The sequence below is a fragment of the Colius striatus genome, chromosome 10 (genome assembly GCF_028858725.1).
Source record: "Colius striatus isolate bColStr4 chromosome 10, bColStr4.1.hap1, whole genome shotgun sequence".
NCBI classification, from domain to species: Eukaryota; Metazoa; Chordata; class Aves; order Coliiformes; family Coliidae; genus Colius; species Colius striatus.
The window spans coordinates 21,538,276-21,551,575 of NC_084768.1; the positions used below are offsets into that span (position 1 = coordinate 21,538,276).

The 13,300-nt window shown below is 41.6% G+C and overlaps 1 protein-coding gene across 1 annotated transcript in view; it reads right to left on the bottom strand.

Annotated features, from left to right (window-relative positions):
• NIBAN1 (niban apoptosis regulator 1) overlaps window positions 1-13,300 on the bottom strand; it is a 58,425-nt gene that overhangs the window by 9,617 nt on the left and 35,508 nt on the right. The window contains exons 6-8 of the mRNA XM_062004191.1: window positions 6,561-6,676; window positions 891-995; window positions 634-796 (exon numbers count right to left, since the gene is read on the bottom strand). Of these exons, the coding sequence (XP_061860175.1) occupies window positions 634-796; window positions 891-995; window positions 6,561-6,676 (384 nt within the window). The remainder of the gene's footprint in view (window positions 1-633; window positions 797-890; window positions 996-6,560; window positions 6,677-13,300) is intronic.

Below are 13,300 nucleotides of genomic sequence, written 5' to 3' on the forward strand. Positions count from 1 at the left end.
CTCTACAGTTCACTGAGAGCATCTGGCATGTGACAATGTCAATGGAACATCCTGAGTTTTACCAAAACAGCTCCTAAATCACCGGCTATTTATTTATTTGCTAGTCTAAGCAACAACAGCTAATGTTTTGCCTGCTTTTTACACTCATTTTCATATTCAGCTAAATTATAATTACTTAACATTAATTTAAAAGCACCTAAGAAGATCTTTGGTTTAAGTATTCTTTGGTGGCTTAGGAATTTGTCACATAACCAGAACCTGGCTTTCTGTTGTATTCTTAGACATGAGGTTGAAACCACTACACTTTTAATTATGTTCATGCAACCTGTATCTTCATTACATAAGGCTGTCCAAGTGAAAATGAAAGCAGAACCAGCTACTCTAATCGGGATACTCAAAACCTGTCAGTTCCAACTTGAGAAGACATGGTACTCTCACAGACACAGCGGCCACATGTATGGGTTCTTATCAAAGGCAGCAAGGGCTCAAAGTATTTGTTTTCTGAAATAAATGTGTCTCCAGTTGGATTTTTCAAACACATGAGGATTTCAAAACAATGACAATTGGAAATTTGAGCAACACAATGGGAAACAGGAAAAAATTGCTCCAAAATACAGCTGTTCCTCTACTAACCTTTGATTTTTCCAGCTAAGAAGTTCTTGGAGTTCAGAATCTGGTCCATATCTGATCGAATGGTTCCTTCAAGAGTTTTTGCAAAATCTCTACATTCTTCTTTCAAGGTACTTAATCCTTCTGACACCTGCTGCTGGACTAAACTGTAAGTTTCTTCTACAATCTAAACCCAAATTAAATTAAGAAGCATAAATCAGAATCAGCACACACAGACAAGTGCTATGAGAAACAACTACTCTGCAAATATCAGTACTTACACCAAACCAGGCCCGCTTTCTGTCATTCTTCTTGCCTTTCATTTTAGGCAGGATCATTGTCTGAAGGTTAGGCAGGAGTTCCTCCATCACAAGATTGCTCAGGATCTATATGGTCAGAAGATTAAAATAACATGTTCACACACTATTTTTCCTCTGAAACCTGAGCACTTCCATCACAGAGTGATGTGAAAATGCAGGCAACCTCAAATATAGAATGGCTTAGCTATCCCAGGTTGCCAGGAGTATTGGATTTAATATCATAGAATCATAGAATGGTAGGGGTTGGAAGGGACCTTTAGAGATCATCCAGTCCAACCACTCTGCAGAAGCAGGTACACCTAGATCAGGTTGCATAGGAATGTGCCCAGGTGGGTCTTGAAGGCCTCCAAGGAAGGAGACTCCACACTCTCCCTGGGCAGCCTGTTCCATATATTAGCCCATATATTAGTATTCATTTCATCTAAAGCATTTTTTCACTGAAGGGCTTTGAGAGACCATGCAACAATTGACAATAGATGAACTAAGATGCTAAACTGCCTGTTAAAATTCGATGCATGCTATTATGAAATTGAGTAACCAGATAAAAAACATTTGAAAAGTTAGTTTGGTGATTGCTGCTTCTCCAAAATGACCTTGTTCTGGGATGCTTATATTCTCCCAAACGAGGCATCATTGAAGAGATACTGTTCTAAAGAGTCAGAAGGTAACGGATGCCTCTGAGAGGAAGATAACTGGCCAAGAAAAGAAAGGTAGGACTGTACCAATGTGAATATCTAGCACTTTTTTAGGTGAGTACCAACTTCACAATTCAAACCAGAGAAGATACCAGGAAAAACACGATATAAGACAGAAATGGAACCCAGAAACGTGGGTAATCTGTGAAATAAATAATTCTACTCTATCTGATTTTGTTTTTCAAAAATGAGTAACATGATACAAAAGATTCATTAGCTCCAGCCTAATCCTGGAAATATAGAATATACAGGAATACAGGAATAAAATATAGAGCTATTGGAGTTTGTGAAAAACTTTTCAAGCATTTTCTTTTGTCACTAAAAGATAACTACATTGGTCTGAAACCAGCAAAACTTTCACGTGGTAGAATTCATATACCTTAGTCTCCTCCCAACACCTCCATATTCTTGAACGTAAAACATACAAAACATACAACCTAAGAAGATATTCTGTGACAAAGGTGCATCACAGGAGAAAGGCAGGGGGAACAGGCAAAGGGACATCTACATGAAGTGTTCATGAAGGAATGGAGGAAAACTGGTGATAAAGTATCACTGCCCCATTTTTTTATTATCTCTGTAAGTATATTGTCAGTCTGTCATTTCTGTGTTTTTCTAAATTGACACAGTGCTTTTCTCCCTGAAGAAAATTTCCACTTTGATAGAGGGTTCAGTGGTTGTAGAAGAGATGCATCAGCCTCTCCGATCTCAGCATCTAATCGGTCTTGCAGATGGTTCAAATTAGAAAGAAAAGACATCGGACCAGGAATACAGATGATACCAATTTGGGGGAGTGGTCAATACACTGGCAAGCAAGGCTGCTATTCTGAGGGACCTAGATGGGCTGAAGAAATGGGATGGACAAAAACCTCATAAAGTTCAGCAAAAGCAAATACACTGCCCAACATCTGGGATGGGACAATCCCATGCACCAGTATATGCTGGTGACAACTAGCTGGAAAGCAATTTTGCAGAAAAGGATTTGGGGCAATCTGTCTCCCAAGAGATTCACCATAGGCCTGCAGGGTGCCATCACAGCAAAGGGCAACAGCAGGTCGAGGGAGGAGAACATTCCCTTCTATTCAGCACTTGTCAGTGTTGAACACTCATCTGGAGTGGTGTCCAGTCTGGGGCTTCCCAGTACAAGACAGATCTTGACACACTGGCATTAGCCCAGCAGAGACCACCACGATGATCAGGAGATGGAGCACAAAACATGTGAGGAGAGGCAGAAGGGATGACATTTGCGCAGCCTTAAGAAGACAAGGCTCAGGGGAGACCTTATTGCTGTCAACAGATACCTAATGGAGGATGTTGGACAGACAGAGACGGAATTTTGGAAATGCACAGGGAAAGGAAGAAGGTGATGGTTACAAATAGCAACAATGAATGCAGTCATGGGAACAAGTCATACAATCTCCAGCCTTGGATATCTTCAGAGTTCAACATCACAAAGCCTCTAAAGTTGGCTCTGCTTTGAATGGGGGACTGGGACAGCGAACTTCTCCTTTTAACTAAACTGTTCTCTAGTTCTGTGGTTCTTTTGATAGTGTCACCCAACTTCATACAGAAGAACTGATGATACATACACAGAGTTACAGGTACATATCTGATTATGAGAGTCTAGGCTTTCCTCTCTGTTCTTTTATTTATGGACACTGTATCTCCGGCCTGAGAAAGTTGTGAGACCTCTCTTTCTCCTGTGCTTTCCTCTTGCTCTTGGCCAACAAGGCAAACTATGCAAGCACAGCAAAGCACTTCATCATGGGACCTGCCCTACTTCTATTTCCAGGCATTTAAAGGACAAGAGAGTCATTAGAACCAGTCAACATGGCTTTACCAAGGGGACAGCATGTTTGACCACCTGACAGCCTTTTATGGAGATGTAATCAGGTGGATAGATGGTGCTAGTGCAGTGGATGTGGCCTATCTTGATTTCAGTAAAGCATTTGACACCATCTCCCACAGCATCTTGGCAGCAAAACTGAGAAAAAGTGGGCTGGATGATCGGGTAGTGAGGTGGACTGTGAACTGGTTGAAGGGAAGAAGGCAGAGAGTTGTAATCAATGGGGCAGGGTCTAGTTGGAGGCGTGTGTCTAGTGGAGTTCCTCAGGGGTTGGTGCTGGGACCAGTACTGTTCAATATATTCATGAATGACCTTGATAAGGGAACAGAGGGCACTGACAGCAAGTTTGCTGATGATACTAAACTGAGGGAAGTGGCTCACACTCCAGAAGGCTGTGCTGCCATTCAACCAGACCTGGACAGGCTGGAGGGTTGGGTGGGAGAAATCTAATGAAATTCAACAAGGGCAAGTGTAGAGTCTTGTGTCTTGGAAAGAATCACCCCAGGTACCAGCACAGGTTGGGGAATGAACTCTCAGAGAGTAGTATAGGGGAAAAGAACCTCGGCGTCCTGGTGCACAACAGGATGAGCTTGAGCCAGCCACGTGTCCTTGTGGCCAAAAGGCCAATGGCATCCTGGGGTATATTAGAAGGGCTGTAGTAGGTTGAGAGAGGTTCTCCTCCCACTCTACTCTGCCCTGGTGAGATCGCATCTAGAATATTGTGTCTAGTTCTGGGCCCCTCAGTTCAAGAAGGTCAGGGAGCTGCTGGAGAGAGTTCAGCACAGGGCCACCAAGATGATGAAGGGAGTGGAGCATCTCCCTTATGATGACAGGCTGAGGTGGGGCTCTTTAGCTTGGAGAAGACTAAGGGATGACCTCATTAATGTTTACAAATATGTAGAGGGTGAGAGTCAGGAAGATGGAGCCAGGCTGTTCTCAGTGATAGGACAAGGGGCAATGAGTACAAGCTGGAACATACGAGGTTTCAAAGAAACAAAAGTAAAAAACTTCTTCATTATGAGGGTGAGGGAGCACTGGCCCAGGCTGCCCAGATGGGTTGTGGAGTCTCCTTCTCTAGAGACATTCAAAACCCACCTGGATGAGTTTCTGTGTGACCTACTCTAGATGTTCCTGCTCTGGCAGGGAAGTTGGACTAGATGATTTTTCGAGGTCCCTTCCAGCTCTTAAGATTCTGTGATTCTGTGCTTCTATTTCTTTGTGACCTCAGGTCTCTGAATATGTTTCCTACGAAGACATCTATCAGTGCTGGATTATTGAATTTCTCTACTTAAAGCATCTTGATTATGAACTCAGGGCCTCAATTCCTGTATTTGGTTCACTTATTACTCATCCTTAAGCTTCAGAGGAGGGAGGGACATCTTTTATTTCCAGACGTTGCTCACCAAGTGACTGGGTACTTGCTAATATCATATCCATGTTGCACTACCTGGGCAGAACGGTGTGAGCTAATGCTGCAGAGACTCTGTCATTATAAATGAATGTCAGGGAATATATTTATTAGCATTCTGCAGAGATTTTTACAGCAACAAATTGTAGCTTGCTTGTTCCAAGCCATTCACTTAGTTTGGATAGTTGCCTAAAATAATCATTATATTTGGTGAAAGCAGGCATGAGAACACACTATACTTACAGAGTGAATTATTACTAAGAAGATAATAGTGTAACTAGTCTGGATGGCTCCTGATTACAGTTCTCTTGAGGTATATGGGTTATGAGTAAGCAGTTGGCAAGCAATAGAAAAAATAAAACATAAACTGAAACTAGCACTGTAATAGCTCCATAACTTGAGAGAGGACAGGAGAAGAAAAAAACCCTGAGTCCCTCTGCCGGAAGGATGAAACTACTACTAAGGAATTGATTACTAGATATTAGCAGGAAACTTCAGTCCCTGACATGATGGCATTGGGAAAGACATTGTTCATAGGTTCTTCTCCACTTTCCACATTTGTCAGCATTTCAAAGGTAGACTTCTCCTAAAAGAATAATCTGGCTTCTGAAAACAAAATCCTGGGTCATGAACTCTCCATCAGGCTTTTTTTCACTTTCCCAAAGGGAAGCCAGATTTCATCAAGGAAAACACCCAGCAGCTGGTACTAAAGTAAATATTTGCTGCTGAGTCCACAGTGCTTTGGAAAAAAATTATAAATCAAGGCCCAAATAATGTCTCAATTGCACAAAAAGACATTTGGAGTGATTCCAGAGGGATCGGTGGAGTTACTCCAGCTCCAAAGCTGTGCACTCAGGATCCCAAATATGGACCCAGACATCAAGCTCACTGCCTCACTTTTGAAGAACTGAAGTACACAAATTTTTGGTGTTTAAATGTGACTGTTACTTGCAAGGCTCTGTTCCAGAAGTCTGGCACAAGAAAAAGGTCTACTAGTTTATCCACTCAGGACTAAAAGCTTCATTCCCAAGAATGGGGAAAAGCAAAAAGAAGAGATTCTTCAACATTTACGTTTTGCTGCTATTCTATTCTTTGTAAAGCCTGGTCTGCTATGATGGCATCCAGAGGTGAGGACAAGCAATGGGAAACTCTTGTGTTTGGTAACAAAGGTAATAGTAACATAGGGAAAAAATCTCTTACCTGCAAAATAACTGTCATGAAAGACAGTGAAACAGAGCAAAGCCCAACACAGCTGATAACAAGTATCTGCTGCATACAAAGTGTGGGTTCCAAGTTTGGTGTGTATTGATTTTGGTCTCACTGATTTACCAAAACTATAAACAGTGGCAGTGTGGTAGGAAGATGTTAGTAAGTGCCTTGTTTTAGACACAGCATTTATTCACAAATTGACCCTGTGGCATAAAATTACAGTAGATGTGTTGGCCTTTTGTGGAAATGTGGCTATCCCTACATTCCAGCACAACAACTTCAATTCACAGCACATTTTACTTCTTAGTAAAAAACTCAAAATGGGGTTAAATATAAAAGGAACAGCACACAGCAGTTAAGAAGTATCTTGAAATCTTGGATATTTCTGCCTACCAGATTTTCTTTTTACAACTTGAGTTATCCTCAGAGCTGCCATATCCAAAGAAAAAAAAATCAGGGAGATATGTGTTTACCTCTTTTTCGTTGCCATTTATCATTTCCCATGTCCCATAGTGGCCTTTCTCCTGCCGGAAGAACTGAATGGCTTCTAAGAATGCCTCGACTTCATATGTGGTCTGCTTCAGAAAATCTAAAGATAAAAAGAAGTAACACAAAAGATTTACTCTTAAATAATCTTTAAAAAATAATCATCCTTTTTCCTGTTCCATATGCATCCATCAGTAACATTTTTAAATGATCTACTAAACCTAAATGTCTGAAGACCTTGGGCCTTCACTAAGTTTTATAACTATCGTATTGCACATATGAACTATCACAAACCATCTCATCTGAGCTGATAAGTAAAACCAACACCAGCAAATATTAATATGGAGCACATTATAAGGTCAGAGTTTAATGGCAGCAAGCCTTGCCTGTGATGGATTTTGACAAGGCAATTGTTAACAGATGAAAGTTCGCCCCTTGCCTTTATACCTACAAGCAATGAAGATGGTACATGGCAAGAATTTAACGTATCAGGGCCAAGAGTTGGGATCTTCTACTTCTTTAAGATAAAATTAAGAATTTCAGATACTGATAGTCAGCTGATTGCAGCACGTTGTGCACCCTTGATAAATTACTGAACCCTGAGTTAATGCTCCCCAATAATCATTTATTTACTTTGTTTTATTAAGGAAATGAGGATCAACATGATTTTTCATGGATATACAATAAAAAAGACCTAGAAAAAGCAGGCCCCATGCTCATAGCAATTAAGCACAAAAACTTCTGCCAAAATCATACTGCTTTCCCTACATATTTCAGGAATGTTTAACCACAGCTCTGGAGTATCTGGTTATCATCCATGGCTACTTCTGCAAGATGGAAGCTCTTCCCAGGAACAATGCAGTAGCCTGGTGATGCTCTGCTATACAATGAGACCACAGCAGATCAACCTGCTGAGAAGTGGCTGAGCTAATCTGCTCTTACAGCCTCCAGATAACCAGTTCTGTATCTCAGGCAATTTATTCTTTCCAAACTGCTAATGGCTTTCAAGAGAGTTCTCCACACATGAAAGCTCACAAACCCACAGCTAACTAAGACTGCAACACCAGCTACACAGCAGATCTAATTTTTCATAATCTGGGGAGAAACAGCCCCTCTGCCTCAAAATGTGGCAAAGGTCCCTAGAGCAATAAGGCTGCTTGACAAACCTCAGTAAGAAAACCCACCACTGAAACACTCCAGGAATTCAAGCACCGTGTCTTTGCTATGACACAGAGCTTCAGGATTATTGTGAGGATCATTGTCTTAAGGAAAATCAAAGCCACAGTAGTAGAGGAGAACAATGTTAATTTTCTCAAAGGTAAGTATGTTGTTTTGAAAGACAGATATGTAGAAACAGTTGTTACGTGAAGAGTCAGTGAATAAGTTCCCAAGCCCTGCCTGTCAAGCAAGGCACTTCTTTTGACTTGTTCATGAAATTTCTAAAGAGAGAGGCTTTATAAGAGGCTTGCATACACTCCAAGGGCAATACAGGGATTATACAAATTATGGGAAGCATGAAGGATTAACATTACAGTAATGCCTGAAATGTCTCCTCCATGTGCTTCACACAAAAAGAAAGCTGCAGAAACATACAATTAATTTAATCAATGCTTCACTCTGGCTTCTGCTTGAAAACAGCACTGCACAGATTTTACCTATGTGGCAGGCAATGAGGTTTGAGATCTGCTAAGAGCCCAAACGTCAGAATTTGCCCTTTCAGAGTGTCCCCTAGACATAATAATTACTTCAGGAAGATATGTTACGCATCCTGAGATCCTGAGGTGCACTAAACATTCCCTCAGTGCTGCTGCATGGATATCATCCTTGTTCTGCAGATATTTGGAGGTCCATAGAGATCACACAATTTCTTGAAGCTCACAGGATGATCAAACGAGAACATTAGCCAGGTAAAATCCCAACCACACCTTCACTGCTACCTCCACGATTTATAGCATTTTTAATAGCAAGTTACAAACCAGGATGTTAACATATCACTAAAAGAGTTGTAAGTCAGGCTGTTCCTTGGCCAAGAGAACATCCTCTGATGACAGATTTAATGAAAGAATGAAGTAATCCACCTGAGAAACTCATGCAGTGTTGCATTTGAAAGCTTTTGTCCTCCCAAATCTAAACTCTGAATATTTTGACAAGAAGAGGGATGGACTTAGCTGAAGGAAGGGAGAACTGCAGCTCCTGTATCCCTCTAATTGTGACTCATATGTTTTCATCCTTTGCAGCTGTTCTCCCTCCTAACCAAGAGGGACAAGAGACTATCCAAAGGGCTGGACCTTGGACCTGCTGAGACGATGATGCACCAGTGCTAACAAAAGTCTGCCCTCTAAGGTCATCAAGTTTTAAACTCCATGCTCAAGGGAGTATTTTATTTCTGTTCTGACTGTCTCCAACCTCATAGAGAAGCAGCAAAAAAGTGCTAAAAATCCAAGAGCAACTAATTTAAACAGTTCATGGGAAAAACATCAAGCTGCAAGTACCATAAAATCCTAATCACGTGTTCTTTCCTATGGCAGTAAACACAGGAGAAAAACACAATTATGGCAGTCTTACTGCAAAACCAAAGTAAAAAGGAAGCTTTATCCTTCAAGGCTCCCACAGTTGCTTAATTTAGGCAATTTCATTCTCACTTTCCATAGGAGGAAACGATTGCCTCAGCAGTAAGGCAGCAGTGAACAACTACATCCATCCAGTCTTGGGCTATGCAGAAGCTGTTGGTGAGGCACACAAGACAGAGGCACATTCATGTCATACAGCTCAAGAAAAGGGAATTGTACCCAAGCTGAAAGGAGTTGCGGTGTACATCCTCCAAGATTTCAGCAGGGATGAGTCAAGGCTTGTGTAAATCAGACGTAGCTGTTTATGAAATGACTAGAGGATCTGGCTGGCTTGGCAGCCAGATCCGTTATGCCACAGCAAAGCAAGGGAAACAATGAATAAGCTGTTGGGATAGCCCTGCTTGCGTGCAAGAGAGAGGGTGGTGCGTGGGAGATGGAAGCAGATGATGCAGCTGCAAACAGGGCAGGTGGTAAACCCCAGCAGTATCGGGAACCACTGTTCACCAGCAGAAAGGATGACATGAGCTGCACTCTCCCAAACGCCCTCGCAGGGGCTCCCCCTTCAACAACTGTGGGTAGCACCTACCGTGAGTGATACATCTGCCTGCCCTGTTTGTAGAAAGTGGAGCCTTTTAGGGGAGTGGTGGGAGCATGTTGGAGTTAGGGAGCACATTGGTGTTCATCAGGTCATCCTTATCCAACCCCCTCATAAAGCCATACAGTTTAATGAATATGCTCTAGCAAAAGGCCAGTGAGGCCTTACGGGGAGCCAGACTGATACTATGTGCTTAATCCAGGCTTGTCTGTACTGAGAAAACTACCCAAGCAGCTTCTCCAGCTGCTAATGAATATAACATCAGTTTATTTCTGGAGAGCAACACAAACATAACTGCTATAAAGCTCTACTTTAGAAGATGGAAGGACATCTGGAAACACCATGACTTTATAAAACTCCTCAGATTTGCACATCTCTCAAAGGCATGGCTGAGTTTGCTCAGTACTGCAGAGAGCTGTCTGTAGGAATGAGCTTCCTGACAGAGTATAAACAGTTTAAATCCTTTAAAAAAAGAAAAATCTCAGACCTTAACTCATCAAAATGATACACGGGACCAGACTACTTGACATCCACTGAGTGCACTTGCACCCAGTCCTGAAGAGTTAACTTAGAGAAACCCATTCCTAATTTCAGCTGTATCCAGTGCTTCAGCTGCTATGGGACTTGCAGTCTCCTAATGAGGCATTCCAAGCTATGAGCTGCAGCTCCTTCTCTGTCATTTGGCAGATGAATGCTTGGTTGCAGGGGCAAGCACCAAGGAAATCTGCAGTCCCAAGTTTCTACGTGCTCTCCCACCCGTGGCAGGACAGCTACACCTTTGTTGGAAGAGAGACATGTTGCTGGCACATTGTTTAAAAGCCCCTAGGGAAAGAATATCAACAATTTTTCTGACTTGCTAACCGTTCTTGCGTGTGTCTAAAGACAGAGGCAGAAATTAATTGCTCAGCTGAATTTGGTCTTTTGTGTAGCCACAGATCAACCAGTCTTACATCAGTTAAAACACTGAAGACCTCTGTGCAAAAACATCTATAAATAGGCCCCGTTTCCCGAGAGGATAGATGACAGGCCTCACTGGCTCTAGGTAAAACTGGGGATTTTCAGCCAATCCAGATAATATGAAATCTGTATTTTAACAGTCTGGTTTGAGTTTTGAACCTGTATGTACTGCAGACTGCTGCACTGGGTCTCCTGCTGTGCTCTGTAGCAGAAAGCTCAAAAATAGCTGATGTTTAATCGCTTAGGTGATGATTTTTCTTAATTACAATCGAAGCCAGGTGATTCTTCAACATTACATATCCCAACCAGCCACATTAGCTGTTAAAAAGTATTTCAATATCCAGTTTACACTGTGTACCTTTCTGAGCAATAATTAACACTAATGAAGCTACTCAAACTCATTATTGCAGCAAAAGACGCTAAATTGGTCACCAAGCAACAGGAGTGCCAGCAGGTGTTTGAGGACAGACAATATATTGTTTACCCCCCCTAACAAACCCTGTCTAGTTTGGGAAGAGCAGGGACATGTGTCTCCAGCTCCTGGTGGGACTTCAGGCAGATGTGATAATCAGACAGCAAGAATTTTACACCTCCCCAAATTGATGGGGTGGATTGCTCTACTGAGACACCAGTGGCCCACAGTTCCCTCCTGTGTCTTAGCTAATTCTGCAAACTGAGACTCACTGATTTTTGGACACAGCAGCAGTATTACTATGTTAAACTGTTTGGAGAGCCAAGGAACCACAGTCAGGGTGTTTTATGATGTGTGAAGACTGAATGTCATTCTTCAAAACAAATTGATTGCCCTTGTTGCAATCCAGTAAACGTCCTTCTCCCATATGGGCTTTCCTTACAATAAATGTATTGCTTCTATTGTTAACAGTAGTGAAAGGGTATATGGGCTGTGGATAAAGTGCTTTACCAAAGTGAACTAAACCACTGAGAGTAATCTAAGCTCTTTGGCTGACGCTTCACAAAGGGCTGAGGCACAAAGACATAGATGAACAAGTGTTAAAACAGGATCCAGAAGTCTGAGCTCACCATTTTTAATTAAAAAAACGCTGATTCTGACATAACACCCATCATCTGACTACCAAAACTCAGAAGTAAACCAGTCCAGCTTCGTCTGTTTCCTGCACCACTCACATCTACACATATACCCCTGAGCTGGAGACTTGCCTACAGTTGGATGAAAGATTCTGCATTCAGTGAGTATTATTTTCCTTAAGGCCCCTGAATTCTTCCTGTAGGTAACTCTAATTGATATTAAAACACTTGGGCTGCCAATGATGGCTGTATTTATAGGAGACAGTTGTGTCGAGACCCACAGGTAGGAAGGTACCCTTGCCTAGCTCCTGTCTACCATCTTCAACAAATGCACTTTTGGTCAAATGTCTCTTCCCAACACAAGTCACTAACAACCTGATATACTTTTTAGTTCACTCCTACAAGACAGCAGGGCCCATGAACACCTCATCAAATCTTTAAAACACACAGGGTAGTTTTGGTTAAAGAGTGGGGAAGGCAGGAGGACAGTCTCTGGAAAGAAATGAAGATGACTGAAGAGCTGAGTTTGGTGGCCTTTCACTGATGGGGACAATGTTTGTTGTTCACTCTAATTTTTGAAATATGGTAAATTAGTAGAAATGTTTAATTTTATGAGATCTCACAACAATATTTTCTTGTTTCCTCGTCTATTTGTTGACAAGCTGGCTAAGGTGGAAGCAGGGCCAAAGCACCTATTTTGCAGCTCCTTCCTGTTGACTACTCCATACAGAATTTTTCATCAGGGACAAGAAAAATCTCTGTACAGATACCAATGAAGAAGCCTTCCTTCTTGTGATGCTACAAATACATAGTAGGAGGTGGATAAAACTGAAAAATATTTGGAATGTGAAGTGTTTTATCTTTGGTTTTAGCAGTGTCAAAAGATGGTGTTTTCACCACTTACCACTTCCAGTGGACACTGCTACCCTCAGTGGAACAGATTTCATGCTAAGAAATACAAATTACATTCTTAGTACTTTTCTTATCTTTTCAAGTCATCCCCCTCTCACTTTGGCATAAGCTTCTTTCAAATGTAGATTGTTGATTTTCCTCTGCTTTCCATTATATATGCTCTTTAATATTAAACAAAAAAACCCCACATTCTTTTATTACATTTCGCTCTTTTAAAACAAGAGCTGGTAAAAAAGAAAATACACAACTTTAAACCACAGGGAGGCTCCTGAAAGAAAAGGCTGCCATTTAAAAAACCTGTTATATCTTAATCAGTTAAATATACAGGCCACTTCCATCTCTTGTACTGGTACTTCAAAGAAAGCTACTGCACGCTGCCAGTCACTGAAGGATTTGGGGTGAAGGCAGCTGCGGAACACCAGGGAATAAGAGCTGTTCCTGCAGGTAATGAATCATTCTGCCAACCTCCCAACAACACAATTAGGGCATGGATAGCAAATAAAAATAAATGACCATGATGAAAAATGATTTCCCTTTCTAAGAGTGATCTTTGTAGCACAAGTTTCCTGCAATAGTATTTTTTTCTAGCACTTCTGGTAGTACCTGCCTGGGACTTACTTGCTGTGAGTAAGGGCTGTAGTGATTA